The 22573-nt window shown below is 38.8% G+C and overlaps 1 protein-coding gene across 1 annotated transcript in view; it reads right to left on the minus strand.

Moving 5' to 3' along the window:
• Positions 1-22573, minus strand: part of KDM4C (lysine demethylase 4C) — a 424529-nt gene that overhangs the window by 307412 nt on the left and 94544 nt on the right. The window contains exon 7 of the mRNA XM_079705780.1: positions 4064-4113. Coding sequence (XP_079561906.1) covers positions 4064-4113 — 50 coding nt within the window. The remainder of the gene's footprint in view (positions 1-4063; positions 4114-22573) is intronic.

Raw genomic sequence — 22573 nt, forward strand, 5'->3', positions numbered from 1 at the left:
GCACTTTATTAACAATGAGAGACCAATGGAATACAGTCACTCACAAAAAAATTTAGCTGCTCCCAATTTACTTTAATCCACATCTTGCTTAACTTAATAGAACCACAAAGATATTGTCTTATTTCTAAAATTGATGAGATTTAGACATTCTTAAAACTGAAAAACTTCAAGACTGTCATTTATGATTTAATATTATATCTCTATTCTCCTTTATACTTTCCATTCAATTGTATCAAGACAAAAATTAGAAAGAATGCAACGGCATTATAGACGAACATAACAAGTATAAAAATTGCAACAATTCACTTGAGATTTTTTATTACATTATGTCTACATAATATTGGAAAAAAACCTGTATAGATGAGAAAGCAGCTGAAGGGCAAAATCAAACTCCTGGCTTTATTTAGATGCAGGCATAACGTCTTTCAGATAAAATATTTGTAGGTGCCACAGTCAATCAAGATTTCAATAGAAACCAAAGATGAAAGCATTCATGCATAAAAGGCAAGTGTGATAATTATGATGTTCAGACAAGATAATGGAAATTATCCGAGGTTGCTTTTCATTTTATGTATCAAGTGCTGCCTTGACCTAGACAACCCATAATGCTCCATCTCATTTACTGCATTATTTTATCATTTTAATTACTTAGCAGAACTCAATTAATTTGGCTGGCATCTGGTCAGCAGATAGAAATCCTCCACTGTCCTATAGGGTCTTTTCCCTGAATCATTTCTCAAAATAATGCTGCAAAAAGTTTTCAAAAAACATGCAATTGAGTTTAAAGTTCTCGCTCAACCTTCAAGTTTATTCATCTTACTGATTAAGCAAATTCCTGGAATGTAATTTTCAGACAGTTTACGTCAAAGTGTTTACAGACAGTTTATAGCAAAAACTTTAGCATGTGAGTCTATACCATAAAATTTACACTGGCTCCATTTTAAAAGTTCTCTGGCAATGAGGTGAACAGAACATGGTAGAATAATTATCACAGGGACAAGGATAGTTCACAACATATAGATTTAGCACAAAGTTCATTGCCAGGGTATTTAAGGATTATGGTAATCATTTTCTAAGCTGTGCTCTAATCTATTATCCAGAACCAGGGTTCATCCACCTTAATATTCATGAAAATAGTCCCTAACAAAGTTCAAGATTACAATTACATTGTTATTATTACTATAATGTATTACGTTATAAAAACACTGTCTTTATAGTTACTAGCCTGTCAAAATTATAATAATATGTATTCTTACAAACGTGATACTCTAACTCTAATTTGGAGGAAAGCAACTTTTAGATATCATTAACAATTTCTGTTCAGAACTGTCAAGTCAAAGGACGGGGTTTCTCAGTGTCCCCATTTCATTATTAAATGAAAGCATACATAATGCAGGAACAAAATTCCTTTTCTACTAGAAGGCAAACCTAACATACCAATGAAACTTAGATCAGCACCTGACGGAAAAGACAATGCTCCCTGAGGATTCAATTCTGAATAAAGGCATTCTGAATGAGACATTCTGTCTTATCTTCAGTTGTCACTCAGTGGAACTCCACTTTCCCCTGGAAATAAGTCACTACCAGTCTACGTCGTCCTTGGTTAGGGTGGTTAGCAAAACAGAAAAAGAGGGTAATGGGGTGAAGATGATTCTCCTCCCTTGTGGGAGTAGATGAGAACAAAGTTGCCTGGCGTATCTTTAAGGCAGGGGAGAAAAGTAGAAGGTGCTCTCTGTAGATACAAGTGGTCACAGAGTGAAAGCAATTGATACAGTTCCCAGAAGAATGACTCAACCTGGCCCTTAAGAAGATGGACAGGGTTGAGGGAGGTGCAACTGCATGAAGGTAGTCAAAAGGTACAAACTTCCAATTATAAGATAAATAAGTACTAGAAATTCAATATATAACATGATAAATACAATTAACACTGCTGAATGTTATATACAAAAGCTGTTAAAAGAGTAAATCCTAAGAGTTTTCATCATAAGGAAAAAATTTTTTTTCCATTTCTTTATTTTTGTATGTATATGAGATGATGCATGTTCACTAAACTTATTGTGGTAATCATTTCATGATGTATTAAGTCAACTCATTATGCTGAACAGCTTAAACTTACAACGTGCTATATGTCAAGTACATCTTAACAAAACTAGAAGAAGAAAAAAAAGAAGATGGACAAAGCCTTAAAAAATAAAAATTCAAGTTCCAGTAAGGTATGTTTAATTTTAACAGTCTAAGAAGGCATACAATATCATGTTCATCCAGTTCGCTGGGGACATTCACCTTCATACTTCAGGCACTCTCAGGCCCAGGGGGCCAAATAAAAATGAGGGGGTCAAAAAGAGATTTACCACAACCCTTTGGTGAAATGATATGGCAACATGAAAAGTACTCATAAAACACCTATAGCCCAAGATGCAGCATCAGTACTCCTTGGAATTTATCCCAAGGGTACAACTAAAGGAAGAAAAAATATTATTGGCACAGTGATGTTAAGTACACTATATAAAAGAGAAAAAAATTTGGAAATAACCAAAATAGGTTAAGTGCAATCAGTTGACGAAAAGCTAAGCAGCCAACTAAAATAATCATGAAGATTATGCAACAGGGAAAAATATGCACACATTAATGTGAAAAAATTAAAATTACTCAATGAGAGAAATACTTAAATGCCAATAACTTGAAAAGAATAAAATTAACACAGTGATATTCTACACTGTAAAAATATTGGTTTGGCCAAAAAGTTCATTAGGTCTTTTCTGTAAGATGGCTCTAGTAGCACTTAGTTGTCTTTAACTTCATTCGAAACAATTTTGTTAGATTGTATTGTGACAGCTGTCATATCAGGTGTGCATTTTTTTAAAAAGCTTATCAAAACTGGTGAATTTTTGTGTAGCCATTTTAATATTGAAGATGGAAAAAAAGCAAAATTTTCAGCATATTATGCTTTATTAGCTAAAGAAAGCTAAAAACACAACTGAAATGCAAAAAAAAAAGATTTGTGCAGTGTATGGAGAAGGTGCTGTGACTGACTGAACGTGTCAAAAGTGGTTTGCAAAGTTTCGTGCTGAAGATTTCTCGCTGGACGATGCTCCACGGTCAGGCAGAACAGTTGAAGTTGATAGTGATCAAATAGAAACATTAATTGAGAACAATCAACGTAATACCACGCAGGAGATAACCGACATACTCAAAATATCCAAATCAAGCATTGAAAATCATTTGCACCAGCTTGGTTATGTTCATCGCTTTGATGTTTGGGTTCCACATAAGTTAAGCAAAAAAACCTTCTTGACCGTATTTCCGCATGCGATTCTCTACTTAAACCTAACGATAACGTTCTGTTTTTAAAACAAATTGCGATGAGTGATGAAAAGTGGATACTGTACAATAAAGTGGAATGGAAGAGGTCGTGGGGCAAGCAAAATGAAACACCACCAACCACACCAAAGGCCAGTCTTCATCCAAAGAAGGTGATGTTGTGTATATGGTAGGATTGGAAGGGAGTCCTCTATTATGAGCTTCTTCCGGAAAACCAAACGATTAATTCCAACAAGTACTGCTCCCAATTAGACCAACTGAAAGCAGCACTGGATGAAAAGCATCCAGAATTAGTCAACAGAAAACGCATAATCTTCCATCAGGATAATGCAAGACCGTGTGTTTCTCTAATGACCAGGCAAAAACTTACAGCTTGGCTGGGAAGTTCTGATTCATCCACGGTGTTCACCAGACGTTGCACCTTTGGATATCTATTTATTTCAGTCTTTACAAAATCCTCTTAATGAAAAAAATTTCAATTCCCGGGAAGACTGTAAAAGGCACCTGGAACAGTTCTTTGCTCAAAAAGATAAAAAGTTTTGGGAAGATGGAATTATGAAGTTGACCCAAAAATGGCAGAAGGTAATGGAACAAAACAGTAAATATGTTGTTCAATAAAATTCTTGGTGAAAACGAAAAACGTGTCTTTTATTTTTACTTAAAAACCGAAGTAACTTTTTGGCCAATCCAATACCTCAAAAACAAAAAACCTATCTAGATGAGAAACAGAAAGCAAGTTTACCTTGAGCTAGTCTTTCCAGTCGTTTTCCATGCTCTGGGGGTATTGCATACCTAAAATTTTAAACACAAATAAAAATTTTAGATTTATAATTGTTTAGCTAGTATCCTAAGGACATCTATTCCTAAATAATGTCATGTAAAAAAAAAGTCAACCGCAGAGACTTCCCTGGTGACTCATTGGTTAAGAATCCGCCTGCCAGTGCAGGGGACATGGGTTCAATCCCTGGTCTGGGAAGATCCCACATGCCACGGAGCAACTAAGCCCACATGCCACAACTACTGAAGCCTGCATGCCTAGAGCCTGTGCTCTGCAACAAGAGAAGCCACCGCAGTGAGAAGCCCGTGCACCACAACTAAGAGTAGCCCCCACTCGCCGCAACTAGAGAAAGCCCACACACAGTAACGAAGACCCAATGCAGCCAAAAATAAAAAATATATAAAATAAATAAATTTATTTTTTAAAAAAAGGTCAACCCCAAACTCCACTTAGATGAACTAAGCAGAGATTAGAGAACCAAACACAGAACTGTATCTCTTGGACACTAAACAGAAGAAAAATAAACTTAAATCACCTATTTCAATGTCCCAGCTCACCATTCCAACCACATTTTACACATTAGGGAACAAAGGCCCAAGGCCAGCAAACTGCTTGGACAAGGGGCACCTGGCCACAGCATGGAGTTTAGAACCTCCCTTGTAACACTCACAGTACCCCAGCGATCCAGGGCTATTTTTGATTGTATATTTTTTGTTTTGCAGTTGGTTAGTTTGGCCTTTGTTTTTAAGCAAAAAAAAAATTTTTTTAAGTTTTTGGTTTTTTAAATTTATTTATTTTTGTCTGCATTGGGTCTTCGTTGCTGCGTGCGGGCTTTCTCTAGTTGCGGCGAGTGGGGGCTACTCTTTGTTGCAATATGCGGGCTTCCCATTGTGGTGGCTTGTCTTGTTGCAGAGCACAGGCTCTAGGCGCACAGGCTTCAGCAGTTGTGGCTCACGGACTCTAGAGTGCAGGCTCAGTAGTTGTGGCGCACGGGCTTAGCTGCTCCGCAGCATGTGGGATCTTCCCGGACCAGGGCTCGAACCCGTGTCCCCTGCATTGGCAGGCGGATTCTTAACCACTGCACCACCAAGGAAGTCCAAAAAAAAAAGTTTTCTTTAAAAATAAAAACCTTTTAAAATGTTTTTTACTGACAAGCAGGATAGAACATGAAATTATTATAGTAACATTTATATCTCCACCAAACCTTTCTAAGAACACTGTACTTTTCAAATAGATTTTAAATAAAAATTTACCAGCCATAAAAAAGGCAGCTTTGATTTATTTCACAATTATGTGACTTTTAAAATCTTGATTATATAAAAAAGAATTGTTGGGAATTCCCTGGTGGTCCAGTGGTTAGGACTCGGTGCTCTCACTGCCGGGGCCTGGGTTGGATCCCTGGTTGGGGAACTAAGATCTGCAAGCCATGTGGCACAGCCAAAGAAAGAATTGTTCACCCATGGAAAACAGAAATTCTTCCTCAAGTATTACTCATTTCTAGTTCCTGGTGTTTTCAAAAGTTACATACTTGATTTTATTTACTGTGAACTTAGTAACAAATTTTAAAACAATAATCTCAAGTTAAGTGATCATTTCATGTTTTAAATAAGAGTATGTTACTCTTCAGATCTACATTTGCTGTTTACTAGCTCAATATATATTAAGTACAAGTTACTTTTTTATTAAAATAACTTTTCTCATTTTACTTAACACCACACTTGGTTGCATTTAATGCCACTGATAACATATGCAGAACTTAATTGGATCCGTTGTAACTAGGCAATTCTCTAAAAGAAAATTCAACCATATATCCTGTTGCTTCAGGCACTGTTAATGAAATTATTCCAACTGAATTGGGGAGATAAAATTTTAGCATAACTAAATGACAATCACCGAACGTGTATTTATACACTGGCCACTTCTCAACAATTTTTAATCCCTGGTTTACATTGCCAAATATACCCAGAAAAGGACACACACACACACATACACATGCATGCCCCAGACAAGCATAACATACATGCTAACACATGCACGTGTATACACACACAGGCATGCACTCATGTAAGGGTTGGACATGGAGATGTGTATATATCCAGGTTCACTTTTTTTTTTAAATGGTATCAAAGTTAAAGTTCATTAACCCAAAATTCAACCATCTGCTCACAGAAAACATAAGTAAATATAAATGTATATATAAATATAAATATAAGGATAAAAAATACACTTGACATAGTCTTTCAATTGATCTTCACAACTCTATGACAAAAATCACATAGCCAACAACACATAGTAAACACATCTCTTAAAAGGGTTCTAGTAAAAATTCTCTGGAGGCTAATCATCAGAAAGATTTTTTCCATACATTACACATGTATCAAAAATTCTTTAAATTAGACACATGACTTATAAGGCACTGAGTGTGTCCCCTCAATGCAGTTTGACCATTACAGGTGGGCGCCCACCTTCTGTTGTACCCTTCCAAACTACCCTCCATGGTGTGCCAAAGTCATCTTTGCAAACTACAGATCTGATCATGACAAAACCCTGGGCCTTCAGTGGCTGACTTACCTGAAGGATAGAAGCTGAACTTTTTTGCAGGGCACACAGACCTGCTGCAATCCTGACACCTCTTCAGTTGCACCTACTGACCAATGTCCCAATCAAATCCTGCTCTTTGGTTTACCAAACCACTTGAATGCCCTTCCAGTGCCTTTGTTACTTTATACCTCCACCACTTTCCATCCCCTATTTCTGGGATTTACACACCCTTACCATCCCTGTCTAGCCAACAAAACCTCCACTCCTTTTTCTCCACTCAGCTTGAGTCACCCCCACGGAGAGCTCCACACTCCTCCTTTTGCTCTATCAACCATACAGAAGACAGGTTTCTACCATGGTACTCAGAATTTAATTTTTTTTACCTTTCTGCCTCCCTCTCTCCTTTCAACCTCCCTAGGGGCAAGGACCAGTGTCTCTCCTAGAACAAAGCACCAGAAAAGCAGATGCTCAGAAACTATGTGCTTGACTTTTGTGGCTCTCAAAATGATAAATCATGTTCCTCACCCTCCAGGATGGAAGATGTGGAAGGAGAGGAAGGATACAGCAATAAGAAAAAATCATGAAAGTGGGAAATTGGAAGAACAGGTAAGAAATTATATAAGCCAATACCTCATTTCCTAATTACAGGGTCAGCCTGGCATACTCAGGATCATCTCTACCGGTTTCAACTTCCTAATCCGTTCAAATACCTAATTCAATCAAATCTTTCTCCCAGGACTCTATACTTTTAGTATGGTCTCCCCATTTTGCCTTGCCTTCTCTTCATCCCCCCTGGATCTTACCCTGTGAAGGACAATGTGCTCAAGGTAGATGGGCAGGACTGGGGCACTTAATTTCCACTTAAATGGCATGGGGCAAAAATAAGTTCCTGATATAACTGCCCTAAAAACTTAGCTCCCATAAATGTAGCAGCCAGCAAAGAAAAGTACCATCTAATTTCTTTATAAAAAGAAAAAAAATGGTAATAAATACAAGTCAACCAGAAAAAAGTTCCAGCTTCATAAGAATGTTAATATTTTTCATCTAAACAATTTTAAAAATAAATATAAGCAACTATCAGAATATAACTGAAACAGAATGCCCTGAACGAGAGCAATCATAGGGGGGGATAAAAGCCCTTTAAAACCTGAATCACTCGTATGCTTTTAAGAAGTTTGAAATCCTGCTGCTCTAACATACAAGGTTTTATTGTATTAATTTCTGTCTTCTAGTAAATTCTACGACTTCATGGAAACATTAAGCAATTCTCAGCATTTATTTGGAGATAACAGCATAAAAATACTGCCTACCTGCCCACCCATCTGACCGTTTCCCATCAGCATTTAGACATGCTTATCTCTTCTGCCTCAAAAAAATACCTTCTCTGGGCCCTTCATCCTGCTACCACCCATCTACTTTCTTTTCTTCCCTTTACACACACCACTTCCAGTACTTGCCTCATTTTATCCCATTCACCCTGGAGTCCAGCTCAATCTGGATCCTATTCCCATCACACTCAGTATGACTGCTTGGACAAAGGTTGCCACGTTGTTTAGTCTTTACCTACCTTGTCCTCTCTGGAATTTTCAACTAGCTCCTTAAACACTCACTTCTCTTGAGTTTGATGATTTAAGTCATTTCCAGTGCTTTTCTACCTTCTGCTCTTGCCAAACCTACCTTCTGGCTGCCTAACGTTCCCCAGGGCGCCACGCTTTAGGGCTTCCACATTCTTCCCTAAGGGAACCACCTTCCCTCAAGCCTTCAAGATCACCCACATGTTGCTGAACCATATCTCCATCCCATGTGTGTCCCTCTGAGTTCTGCACTTCAAAAACCAGCCAGCGACTGAACAAATCCATTTAGCAGCCCTCAAACACAATTTGTCCAAAGCTTAATCCTCCAGCATCTTCACGACAGACCTGCTTCTTTTACAGAGCTCCTCATCGAACTGCCCAGAAAAATGGAATTTGTCTGTGGTTGTACTCCCCTATCTAATCAATCCCCAAGTTTTATGTGTTCCACCTGTTACTTATACAAGAGAAATCTCATGAACCTGTCTACATTTCTCTATCTCAACTACAACTGCCTTGGTCCAGGCACCATTCTGTCACACACATCATTACAGCAGCCTCTTAGCTAGTCTTCAGCCTTACCCTCTCTAGTCCATGTAGCCAATCAGTTCATGTCACTTCCTTCACTTGTTTAAAATCTATCTGAAGCAGGAACTGGTGACTAAGTAGAGGCAAGCTAGAAGGTCCGTTTGCATAGGGGTTTATTACAGACAATTAGTGACCTCAGTCAGGGGAGTCCTAATTCTATGGCTCTGACCACCTCCTAGACTTTTCTATGAAAGTATCCTATCACTTCAAAAGACTCACAACAAACAAGATCAAATTTGTGATTTCCCCCTTTAAGTTGGTTATCTCCCCCAGCTTCCCCATTGCAGTTCAGAACTCCATTTGCCCTTAGCATCCCATACTGGAACTATCAGAGTCACCCCTTCTTTAATTGGTCGTCCTCTCTGCCCCCACTGCCAGTCACAAGTCCTATCCACTCTACACCCTCAAAACCTCATATCCACCTCCCTGCAGCAAAACTTCAATTCCAACCCTGATCTGCCCCAGCTAGACCATTACCGTAACTAAACTGTCTATCTCCTTGGGCAGCTACAGACCTCATATCACTATCGTAGGATAAAAACCTTTATTCCTTACTGCTTGGCTTTCAAGATGCCCCCCCCACACACACACACAGTTTAGCCACAGCCACAAATAGCAGCAGTCCGCTCTCCACAGTTTGGACTATGAATTATTCTATCCCTCACAGGGGTTTTTTGACCTCACTCCTCACCACAAACAGCCCCTCCATTCTGCTTCAAATCCCATCTTCCCAAGCCTTGCCCAGATTCCACCTCCTCCTTGAGGCTTTCCCTGACCACTGGAAATCTCGGCAACCCTACCCCTTTTTGTCCTCCCAGAGCCCTTCCATTATATTTCTCATGTAGTATTTATCATCTACTACTTTCCATAGCTAGCTGCCGTGTGGTGTGCATAAATCACTTCTGTCTGGATAGGCACTGAGTTCTGTGAGGGAGAGAATGCCTACCACCACCCAGAAATTTTCACACAGATTATCCATTTTAACCTACCTTTTATAATGTGTGTCTGCTTTATAGCCAAGCACTCTATTCTGTGCCACCACTGCTCAGTTAGGCAGCTAACTCTTAATTCTTTGAGGATATAAATGTGTCTCACATTTTTTTGTGTCCTTTGAAAACCACCAAATAAGATGCCGACCATTGTATACCCTCAAGTACACACTGGTGTGCTGAAATTACTCACTGTTCAATTAACCTTTAGGACAGTGTTTTTGTTTCAGATATAAGGAATATTGCAAACAGTTCTGCTAACATTAAGAAACTATGAATCACTAATGAACTATGAACACACTAATTAGATATTTACAGGGTTGTGTTTTATTTAAAACCAGAGTCTTTTATAACTAAGGGGGGAAAAGATCTAATTTGAAGGCCAAGGAAAACAGAATAACCCCAAGTACATCTTTGGGTGGTCTTCTCATAGACCTAAAATGATGTTATCCTGGTGATGGTAATACAAATACTATCTTTAACGGAATATCAGATTGACATTTTGAACTGTCAGTAGGTAAAGCTGTATTTTTCAAAATGTACTGGATCCATTCCTCTGATTCAGACTTGCTCTATGAACTGGTCTCTGCACTTCTCATTTCAAGATATGCTCAGTCCATTAGTCTATCAGAAGTGTTTACCAGCACTACTAAAGTGTACCTCGTATTTCTCAGATCATCCCCCAAGGGCTCCCTAATATCTTTTGGGAGCCCTGGGGCTGTCATAATGTACTTAGAAATCAATGTCCTCAGCTGTCCCGCTTACCCCTACCTTTGTCACTGTGCTGTCTCACACAGGCAGCTGCAGAGGTCCCTGGCCACTGGCACCTCCCACCGGCCCACTCCCACCACACACCCCCGCCACCCTGTGACATCAAGGGCAGTCTTACCAAGCCCAGGGCCACAGAGGGGAGATCCCTTTCCAGGTCCAGGCCACGCTCAGGTAGGTCAGTCCTGAAACACCACTGCCCTCTACTCCGTTCCCCTAACGGAGGCTGTGTGTGAAGTGGCCCTTTCCTCCTCCTTTGTATATTTCCTCTTCTTCATGCTGTTTTACTCAGTCATCTCCCATGAAGATTCAGGCTCAAGTCCACAAGGATAGTTTTCTGACAAACAACAACTCTAAATTGACCCTCCCCTCTTTTAGTGGCATAAGTATGTGTGCCTGACTTGCTTTTAATAGTTACTAAAGTGTTGAAGTCTGAGTGAAAAGAATATCTGACCAATAAACATGATTATATCGCTTATCACAGCTACCATTTATCGAGCACTTTTAAGACACCAAGCCTTGTGCTAAGATCCTGTGATAAAAGTTCTCCTACTAACACCTCCATTTTACTGATGAGGAAACAAGACTTAGAGGGATTAATTTACTTGAGCAAGGTCGATGACAGAGCTGGAGCCCAACCCCAGATCTGACTCCAAAGCCCAAGACATGCTCTCCAGACCCATATTCCATTCCTGTTTCCTCATCAGTCACAGGAAGATGCCAAGAAGAAGGAAGTGACAGGTGCTACCAAGCCCGTCCCTCCCAAGGACATATCCACACCCTTTACAATGATCACTGCAATCACTGTAGGGTGATCCAACTTTTAGAAGAAAAAGTTTTCTGTCTGCTAACAGGCCAAAGTTCCAATATTCACACAGAATAGTTCTCCCAGCTATCCTTCTTACATTTACCCACTTTTAAAATTCACAATTGAAAAAAAAAAAAGTCACTAGCCTTTGAAACTAAAGCTATAGTACACACCAGGCAAATGATAATGACATTTTAAATATTGATAAAATGCAGATACAAAGATCTACTCAAAACTTTTCTTTAGGGCTTCCCTGGTGGCGCAGTGGTTGAGAGTCCGCCTGCCGATGCAGGGGACACGGGGTCGTGCCCCGGTCCAGGAAGATCCCACGTGCCGCGGAACGGCTAGGCCCGTGAGCCATGGCCGCTGAGCCTCCGCGTCCGGAGCCTGTGCTCCGCAACGGGAGACGCCACAACAGTGAGAGGCCCGCGTACCGCAAAAAACAAACAAACAAAAAAACTTTTCTTTAGTTCTTGTTATAAAAAACTTCATGAATCAAAAAGTAAAGTGCCTAAATTATATTTCACAAAACGCAATATTTCTGAAGTAATTTACAATATACTTTTTAATCAAGGCATATTCCTGTGTCAAAAAGAAGGCTGAACAGCTATAGATTTTATATGTGTGATTATATTACATTTTCACATTACTGATGATGTTAACAAGTTTTACCATTTGTTCATTTATTAAAGTTTAAGTATTAATATTTTATATTATGAAGTCTCATTAGTTAACTGTGGAAAACAGAACACTGCTTGCTTCATTTTCAGTTCTTAAAAATAGATGAATGTGAGAAACAGAACATGTGACTGTAAGGGATGCTTTGGTAGGTGCCCAGCCTCTCCTTTTCTGGATGAGGCCCTCAGCACCTTCACCAAAGGGAGGATCCTTGCCCCACATCCCGCTCACCCAAGGTCTCATTCCCTCCCCCAGGATCATGCCCCTGGCGAGGGAGGTGGCCCATATGCAATGAATGGTCCAAGCCTGAGTATTAAGGCCTGGCCCTCTTGCCTCCATTCGGGGCAATTCTGAAGGGCCCTGCCAGGTCCAGAGCTGCCTCTGAGATCTGCCCAGGGCTCGAAAGCAGTCAACTTTCCCTTCTGCCTAGTCCTGCCTTCCTCCCTCCCCAAGGCTGCTGCTTCCAGCACACAAATCTGAGTCTCAAAGTTGGCTTCCTGAGTGACACAAGCTACAACAAACAATTACAAAGAACATATTTGTAAGCAGATGTCTCTTAAACACCAGTCCTGAAAACAGAAGCTGGGTGTCTCTAACTATGACCCAGAGGACAAGGTGTTTGAACTGAGGCCCTACAGGGACATCATATAAAATGCCCCTGAGGAAATGAATTCAGCCAGAGCTTTGCCTCACCCTTATGCCACCTGTGGCCCATTTCCAGACAGAGCAATTAAATGGGAAAAAAAAAAAAGTCTAGCAGCCACATCTGTAGACATTCATAAGTAAGGCAACTGCAGTAAGAAAAAAAGGTATTATAAATTATTAGTTGATATGACCCATAAACAACATAAAAGAAATCTTTACGTCTTAATACTGACCTCTCCAAAATACTCAACAGATAACATATTCAGTAGCAAAGTGATTTTTCAAGTACTAGATGATCAAATGACTGATTTTCTGTTTTCTGTGGCACCCCCAGGGCTCCAGGGTTTCCTGAGGGTACCTCAAGGAAGGAGTTGGTAAGGGAGAGGGTCCCACCAAACACATTTCAGCCAGGTCAGCTGTGCCTTTACTTTCAATTTTATATAAATTGCCCTTCTGAAGAAATTTTCAAATGGAAAGTTTGAGAACCTCTGTGCCAGGCCAGTGTTTTCCAAAGTGAGGACCCATCACAGAAAATTTTTTTCTGGTTTATGCATAAATATTCTGTGTAAGATTTGAATTCATGTAAGATTTGGATTCCAATAAAATTTTGTTAAGAACAAGTGTTCTGCTACTGCTAGAAAATAAAGGGGAGGGTGGGGGTACTAAAAGCTATATTTTTAAACTGTAAGTTTCATGAAGACCATTCTGTCCTATTCACCATGGTATCGCTAGCACCGAGCCCAGTACCTGACTGGTGGGTGGCTCAATAAATATTTAGTGAACAAACAGGAAAGAAACAAACAAACAAAACCAAAAGTCACCGAACACAGATGCAATGTTTTACAGGATCAAGCATTAATAAAACAGAAACAAACTGCCACTTCCAGAAGAATCAAAAATATAGTAACTTCAAAAATTGGTTATAAACAAAAACATGCCCAAAAGAAGCTATTTGTCCATATCAAAAATTTTCAAATCCAATATTTTCCCAATGAAAAACAAACTTACCTTATACAGAAATCTTCGGAGGGCAGTATCCTTTCCAAGTGATCATTTATTCAAAGGATAATCGTACCATCCATGAATAAGATAAAGTAGCTTAAAGAGTTCCACTACAATCGGCTTACAGTGTTCTACCACAATTATCTCCAACAAAGTAGTGAAGCATTTTCAAGGAGATTTCCTGTGATTGAAGTTTAATCTTCAAGGGAAAACTACCTACACAGCCACTGTACAGTTGGAAACCTCTTTGAAAATTGAGAGGCTTTCAAAAGTGCACGTTACACAAAGCAACCAAGCTACCCAAAGACAACTCAAGCAATGTGCAAAAACCAAACAAACAAAAAAGGTATACAGCCTTAAATCTAAAAAAAAGAAGTATTCACTTATATGTGGATTTTTTTAAAAAAAAGATACCAATTCACAGAAAAAGAGATCAGACTTGTGGTTACCAGAGGCCAAAGGTGGGAAAACGCAGAACTGGAGGAAAGTGGTCAAAAGGTACAAACCTCCAGTTATAAGATAAATAAGTACTAGGGATGCAATGAACAACATGATGACTATCGCCAACAATGCTGTATGATATACAGAAAAGTTAAGAGAGGTAATCCTATGAGTTCCTATTACAAGAAGAATTCTTTTTCTTTTTTTCTTCATTTACTTTTTATTGTATCTATATGAGAAAATGAATATTAGCTGAACCTACTGTGGCCATCATTTCACAATATATGTAAATCAAACCATCATGCTGTATGCTTTAAACTTACACAGTGCTGTATGCCAATTATTTCTCAATAAAATTGGGGGGGGGCGGGGAGACAGTAAATAGTCACATGTTTCTGCCAACACCTGACATTCCCTAAATGATGTTAATATTTACTCAGGTGGGCTGAGAGAGGTAACTTATAAGAGCGAAAATGATGACGGCAACCCATCTAATTCAAGCCCTTGTTGATGTATAATGCCTTGCCAAAGAACATTCACTTTTCAAGGAAGATTGTTAAATGGGCTCTTTTTGGTCTCTGCTCAGAAGATCATTTCAGAGATCATACAATTGGATGCTATGTCCTCTCAGAAATATATGTTATAAAATAACATTCCAGAAGCTTCGTGCACGAATCCTTAAATAAAGAAACCACGTATGGAGCCCCCACAAGTAATTAGTCATTTGGAGGAAGGGAAGAAGGGATGGACACAACATTTGGCTATATTAAATTTGGAGTGTATTGTCTGTGGATTTCTCTTAGGCAAGCTATCAAATCTGTTATTATTGCTGACAATCAAAATACAGTAGAGGGTCTAAAACTTTCTAACAGGTTTTCGTAACTTCTAAAAACTTCCTATACATCAGGTCAATTCTATACAAGGCATCACACAAGATACGTGACTATATTATTTTATAGGCTAATTTTGTAATATATACCCATAAGAAACCAAGAAGAGTATTATAGAAAGATCAATAAAGACTGAAAGAAGCATGCCGCACAGCCCCCTGGGGGCCTGATGGTTAGGATTCAGCACTTTCACTGCAGACCGCCGGGTTCGATCCCTGGTCGGGGAACCATCCTGCATGCCGCACAGCATGGCCAAAATACAAAAAGTAAAAAAATAAAAAATTAAATTTAAAAAAAAGCATGATGCTGTAGGTATGTGATATACAAGTTAGCAGATCCCAAAAACAGAAGCAGAATCCTGCTTCAATAATTAAACAGGCCTATGAGCCTATGGTGGTGCCTGGCTCGACAAAGGTGCTGTGGTGCTGCCCTGAAGAAGCAGAAAGTCTCCTTGTGGAGACAAGACCAAAACATACAAACCAATGAAAAAAAGAGTTCTGAAAGAACAGGACATAAAAAAGTGGTAAAACTGACTATTAGAACAGGACATAATAAAGTGGTAAAACTATTAGATATTGTGACTATTTAAGTCACGAGAAAAGAGAGCAATTTTGGTTCAAGTCGTCAGAAGAAAACTTAACAATTTACAGATTCTTTAGTTTCAAGTCCAGTGTAAAGATTTATTTTTGCCAATTGCCTCTACTTTGAGTAAAAGTAACTGATCAATTGCTAGAAATGCTTTTAATAAGTTAAACAAACATACATTTTAATAACTTTAATATTCTAAATATATATATTCATTCCATCTTAAGGAAATATCCCCACAGGACATCTTTTCAAATCTTACAGAAAATAAGTTAAGAGCCAGTTAAAGTAATTGAATCAGCCTTCCTAAAATTTTTAAGCAAATACTTGAACATTTATTTGGGATTTTCTTTGCCTTATATCTGTAGGAGACATCGAGTTTTACTCCCTTTGTGCAGCATAATTCAGGTAATGGCACTCTCCTTCTTAATGGGGAAACATCTCCTCCAAACACAAACATGTAATTCTAACGGGGGCTGCCATTCTTTGTGCCTCTGCCCTCACCGCCACAGAGGCAGGCCTGTGACCCAAGCCAGGACAATCCTAATACCTTCCTACCCTTGGCCTCAGTGATTTAAACAAGGGATTGGCATAGAATCCAAGCCAGGAGATTCCATGGTCCCTCCCCAAATGGGGCAGCTTTCCTTTCTAGTGATACAGGGAGAAATATACGAACCAGGGAGAAAAATGAAGGCAACATACAAAGAGAAGTGGGGCCCAGGATCCAACACACCCTGGCAACTTCCAAGGGTTCCAGACGTTTCTGACCATTCATGGCTATGTGAGCCAATTAAATTCTTCCTTTTGGCTAAGCTGATTCATAGTGAGTTTATATTTCAAGGAGCCAAGACAATTTCAACAAAACATTCTCAAACCAGAAGAGACATCCAATGCAGACATTATTTTTTAAGTGGATTAAAAAAGGTTCCAAATAACACGAGAAAATGCATGAAAATTAAAGTAAAAATTAGTTGACCCGAAATACTGGAAGAGTAAGGATTGTGTTATAGCCTTCAGAAGTTAGGCTGGTCCCCATCCTAGCAGTTCTTATCTGATAGGTTTGATAGACAAAGCACTCTTAGCTCTCAACAGGAACAGACTTGCTTTTTCCAAAACTTCATTTGAGGGGACTGAAAGTAAGCCTCTAATTGAAGAATCATCACCCATTCCCTAGAGGAAGACAAAATCCTCAAGGTAAAACTCGTTCTTTCTAAAATGTGGGGTTTTCTCTCTGATTTCAAGTAGATTTCCAAGGGATATCTAAAGAACAAATCTGAAGCAAAGGAAGCTGGGCCAGTGGTCTCTCCCACTCTCAACTCCAATGGTTCCCCCATCCAAATAACTGCTATCAATTATAACAAGATTAGAATCTAGCCACATTTTACCCTTCTGAAAATCTCTTTTATGCCATAGTTTTGTCCCAAAGTATAAGAGGCTGGTTTCTCTTTTGGCTCTGCAGAAAATCTCATTAAAAGAAAGTTGATGGTATAAACAAGAAAGACAGGCACACTTTCTTCTCGCCTGTTCCTTCACCTTTACTCTTTCCTTTTCTCTTTAAATCTATGAGAAGAGTCAGACAAATAAAAGTTGAAAATCCCAGCTGCAAGACTCACTAAGCGCCAGTCTCAGAGTCCTTAGTTTACAAATGTGGCCAAAAAACACCTACCTGAAACATCTGTTGTCTGGATTACCTGAAATGATTTCTTAAAATGATTAGCACAGTTCCTGGCACACATAAAAGGTACACACTAAATGAAATGGAGTCACCAAAGGTAAAGAACATACTTCACCATCCTAGTCAAGACCTACACCTTGAAAAGTAAGCTGACAAAGAATGAACACATTTGGGGTCACAGAAGTAGCGTTTATAAATCCATTTGTAAGCCTACCTGCAGAAGTGCAATCAAAAAAAAAAAAAAAGCTGCTTTCCCATATGCTCAAGTCAAAGAATAATTTTTATAAAACAAATATTAAGTAATAAATATTTTCTACAAAGTGCTATCTAAAAGGCAATATTAAACAGTCTGAAAAGGAGGAAGAGAAATACGGAGGAAAAAGATAAGTTAAGCAACATAATTTGTGAACTGCTATATCTGCCACAGTAATTTAGCAAGGCTAACAGCACTAATGCTTGTTTTCCATGAACTACATAGTATATAAATTTGCATTAACCTTCTGATTTTTCCCTAAGAGTTACGGATTTGATTCAGCAATCTCTTTTCATTTAAAGGGTTTTCTGGAGTTCTTGTAGGTGGTGACGGTGGTGGCGTTAAGTCAAAGAGTAGCAACAAGGAAATAGGCATCCTGAAGGAATTTACAAGCCCCTGCTATGCTTATCAGAGGTATCAAAAGTACTTAATTAATATGTTTAGATTTCCTGTATGAGAACCCACAGTCGCCAATCAGTTAGTGAAAAGGCATTACATCTCATCACTTCAGGGAAATGAGTGAGATTTATTTTCAAAATCACAAACACTAGACCCCACTGACTTTCCTTAAAAAACTCAGTGCTGAGCAGGGGTCTTTGGGACTCACTGTTTGGACTGCAGGTATGTGTGTGTGCACCAGTGTGGTTGTGTTTATCTCCAAGTCAGGCTCAGGTCTAACTAAAATATTATCCATCTGATCATGGATATGATCAGATAATCATGGATATGATATCATATCATGGATATGATAATATTGCTTCCTGTTATCTCTGCACTCTCTTTCTTCCAACAAATACAGCTAGCAACTGAGTACAAAATTAATACCATATTTCTGGGGTATAGTTCCAATTTTTTAAACCTTTTTAAATAATATTATCTCAAAATATATACATAGATATGCCTAGAAGTGATCAAAATAACTTATGCAATTAATTTTCTTAATACTTCAATTAAAAAATATTTATAAAAGTCTATTTTTCTTTGTTTTATTTTTATTTTATATTGGAGTATAGTTGATTTACAATGCTGTGCCAGTTTCAGGTGCACAGCAAAGTGATTCAGCCATACATAGACATATATCTTCTCTTCTTTTTCAGATTCTTCTCCCATATAGGTTATTACAGAACATTGAGTAGAGTTCCCTATGCTACACAGTAGGTATTTTGCTTATTTAGAGGTCAAATTTCTCTAGGAAGAATAATTAAAACCAGAAGCAAACCATTGTTAATTCCAAGAGTATTTTTTCTATAGAAACCATCAGAAGGATACAGCTTTTACCATTATTCAATTAGTCTTAACATTTCCAATTAGAATACATTAATGAGTCTAAACTTACTAAACAGATAAGTCAACAACAGGAGTTAGTACTGTATGTTGTTAATTCAATGTATTATTAAATAGTATCAAGCTGTCCAATCCCTAAAGTAACATTCTGCTCTGGGTGTTTAAAGGAAAAAACCTCAATAAGGAATTCCTTCAGTAAGACCATTCATTGAACAAATACTTATTGAGTACCCACTGTGTGCCAAGCTCATGCCAGATACCATCGCAGGCACTGGAGACACGCTAGTGAGCCAGACAGTGAGGGTCCCCCTTTCTGGGAGCTCACACTGTAATGGAGAAGATGTACAACAAACAAGCTCAGGTCAACTCGATGACATATAATTCATTTGTTCTTTTAAAAAGACAGCCCTGAATTCTAAAATTCAGCAATAATCAAATATTTATTTATAAGTCAAGAGCTCCTTCTCTACCCCAGGAAGAAAGGAAAAGGAAAAACAGCAAGAAGGGGTAGGGGTGAGATGGGAGAGAGTGAATGAATGGAGGGCGGTGGGGAGAAAAGAAGGGACCGGCTGAGACAGACACCCAGTGCGAGAATCCACTCTCAGGCTTGAACCCTGCTTCTAGCTTATCGCAATTATACACACTGCCAAATATTCTTTTGCTTAAATTGGGTTTCTGTCATTTAGAACAAAGAATCCTTATTAATACAGAATCTATAAGGTCTTATACATAAGACATGCAATATATATTTGTTAAGTAAACATATGAAATGTTAACATCCATTGAGCACTTACAATATGCCAGGAGCTGTGGTATACGCTTTGTATTTTATTTAATCCACACAACTACCTTACAAGGTGGGCATCAAACCATGTGAGTATTTTCGGAGAGAAAATGGAGGCATGGGGGTTATGTAATAATTGTCCTGGGTGACATACTAAGTAAAAAAGCAATGCCAGAACTCAAAACACAAGACTCTGGTGCAAAAACCTGTGCTCTTAAATGTTACACAGCACTAAACAAATCGATCTAAAGAAAAAGCATGGAACTAAGTTTATATTATACTGAATAATCTGACGCTTTCTTATTGCTACATTTAACAAAATCGCACAGCTTACTGAATAAAATTTACCCAAGTCCAAAATGCTGCAGCCCATCCTTAATTTTTCTAAAAAACATCCAGGAGAAACTTCTTTCCTGATTTTAGACCTTTCATAGCTTAAGACATGTCCTCTTAAACCTTACCTTTCTCATTCTCTACAGAGTACTAAATCTGAAAGTAACTTATTCATTATGTTTGGACATGATCTCAGAAAGAAAGATTCAAGGCACCATCTAAATTCTATTTCCCCAGCAATTAACCACTACCACATGATGCTTGGGAAAGAAAATTATATTTTGCTTATCCTTGAAACTCCCACTCTATCATGTACAGAAATACATCATGCCAAGTTCAGGCTTTAAGTAATTACTATGACCAAAAAATTATTTATTTTTATAATGTTATTAAGACAATAGTAATTATGAATATTTGTATAGTTCTTTACACTTTACAAAACACTTGTACACACAGTATATCCCTGGACCCTCCTAGAAATCCTATTAAGTAGATAGAGAATAAATCATGCCTCCATTTGGCAGTTAAAGAAATTCATGATGAAAGGAGTACAGTGATTTGCCCTAAGTCATTCAGCTGGTAAGTGACAGACTGGGATTTTAAAACAGGTCTTCTGGCTCCAAAGTCAACATTAATTCCCAGAAAATAAATATGTTACCACTGACTGCCAAAGCAGTTTTCTATCTGCCTACTTCAAGCTTTCTTTTTTCCTTAAACTTTCATGCCAGAAATGTTTAAATAAATCATTAGCTCCTCTAAAGTCTCTTCAGTACGAACCCGTGTTCATGAACACTTAACTCAGCAAAATCTGCTACATGTTGTGCACAGAAAAGCATGTTTCACGGCTTCTACCTGGAGCCAGGCCTATCAGCAGCTACTCAGAAATCTCTGGAAACTTGGTGCTCTTAACAGTTACATTTGAGACAAGAGTCTTTATAGAACATTTTATATATTATCTTGTCTGCCCTTGAACAGACTGATCCAAAACAATTTAAAACTCTCTTGATTCAAAATGAGAGTTACTTACAGAGCATCAATCCTATAGCCAGGCCCTGTGTTAAGTGCTGACGATTCAAAGGCAAACACAGCCCCGAACTTCAAAGCAGGCACAGGAAAGGGCCAGCAGGGGTGGTCACAACCCCTTGAAAGGTGCAAAGGCAGATGTCTAAGGTGGGGCAACGTATGGTCCAGGAAGCCTTCAGGCAAAAATCTATGGAACACTCGGGCAGAGGACAGTAGTGCAGTCATGGAAGTAAGGAGAGAATCGTAGGCAGTCTCTGCAATAATCGTACCCAGAACTTGGTGCCTGAGAGAACTGAAGAAGAGATGGAAGTTGAAATTAAATGCCAGCCTATAAGACTAGAGAGGAGGAAGACACACTGCCAGGGCCAGAGATGTTAAGCATGAGACAGGGCACCCCTGGAGAAGAGTAAAGGTAACTCAACAAGGAGAGGATACCAGGGACTTCCCTGGCAGTCCAGGGGTTAGGACTCCACGCTTCCATGGCAGGGAGCACGGGTTCGAGGAACTAAGATTCTGCAAGCCTTGCGGAGCGGCAAAAAAACAAACAAACGAACAAGGAGAGGGCACCAGAAAAGGAAACCAGTGCAGGCATGCGCGCACACACACGCAGGACCTTACGTCACCTTGTCATCCTCTCGTTTTGTAGATTAGGTAAAAATATTCCAATAGTTCTGATCACACATTACAGAATTCGAGCACTGGAGAGCATCCTGATGAGTCTTCTCATTTTGTGAGTGAGGAAACTGGTCACAGAAGTACAGTTCTTTGCCCAAAGCCACACACATCGGTAGCCGAGTAAGGACTAGAGCCCTGATCGCTGCTCCCTTGAGTCTGAGTCTGCCACACACGTTTCAGTGCTCACATGAATTTGTATTGCTTCTACCACCTTTCAAAGCTTACTTCAAATATATTATGATGACTACTGAAGTGAATTTTAATGATAATAAAGTTTACCTCAAAATTATTTATGCTGCACTAATATAATCGTTCATGAATCTACTGGGAAACATTCTTAGAGTCATTTATATCACTCTTTTCCTACACTAGTCATCCTAGTAAATGGAATGTAGATTAACTGTCATAATTCACTGCTATGTTTTATTTTTTTATCATTATAAATAATGGCCAAGGTTAAAGATAATAGTGATATTATAAATCTACTCTTAATGCATATAATGGAGTCTATATGCTTAAAAACTAATAGAGTAACTAAATACAGAAAATATAAATACATTCCAGAGAGAAAGAAATACTTTGGAATCCAGCGTACTCATTCTCACTCATAAACAGTGGTGCTCTCTCCCAAAGACACAAGACTCTATAATCAGTCTTATCCCAGATAGAATATTCTCCTCTAAACAATCTTTAGGTCACGACAATCCTTGTCCCAGGTGTGTGTGTGGGGGGGGAATCACCTTTCTTAATAAGAAAGCAGAGACTTCATGTCAACTCCTCCAATACTAAAACCTCATATTAATGTCCTAGGCATTGTCATGAATTTCTCCAAACCTACAGGAAAGTTTTGCCACTAACTTTTCAGATTTTTTTTTTTTTTCTGGCTGCACCACACGTGTTGCAGGATCTTAGTTCCCTGACCGGGGATCCAACCCGTGCCC

Source organism: Hyperoodon ampullatus (assembly GCF_949752795.1).
Source record: "Hyperoodon ampullatus genome assembly, chromosome: 6".
NCBI classification, from domain to species: domain Eukaryota; kingdom Metazoa; phylum Chordata; class Mammalia; order Artiodactyla; family Ziphiidae; genus Hyperoodon; species Hyperoodon ampullatus.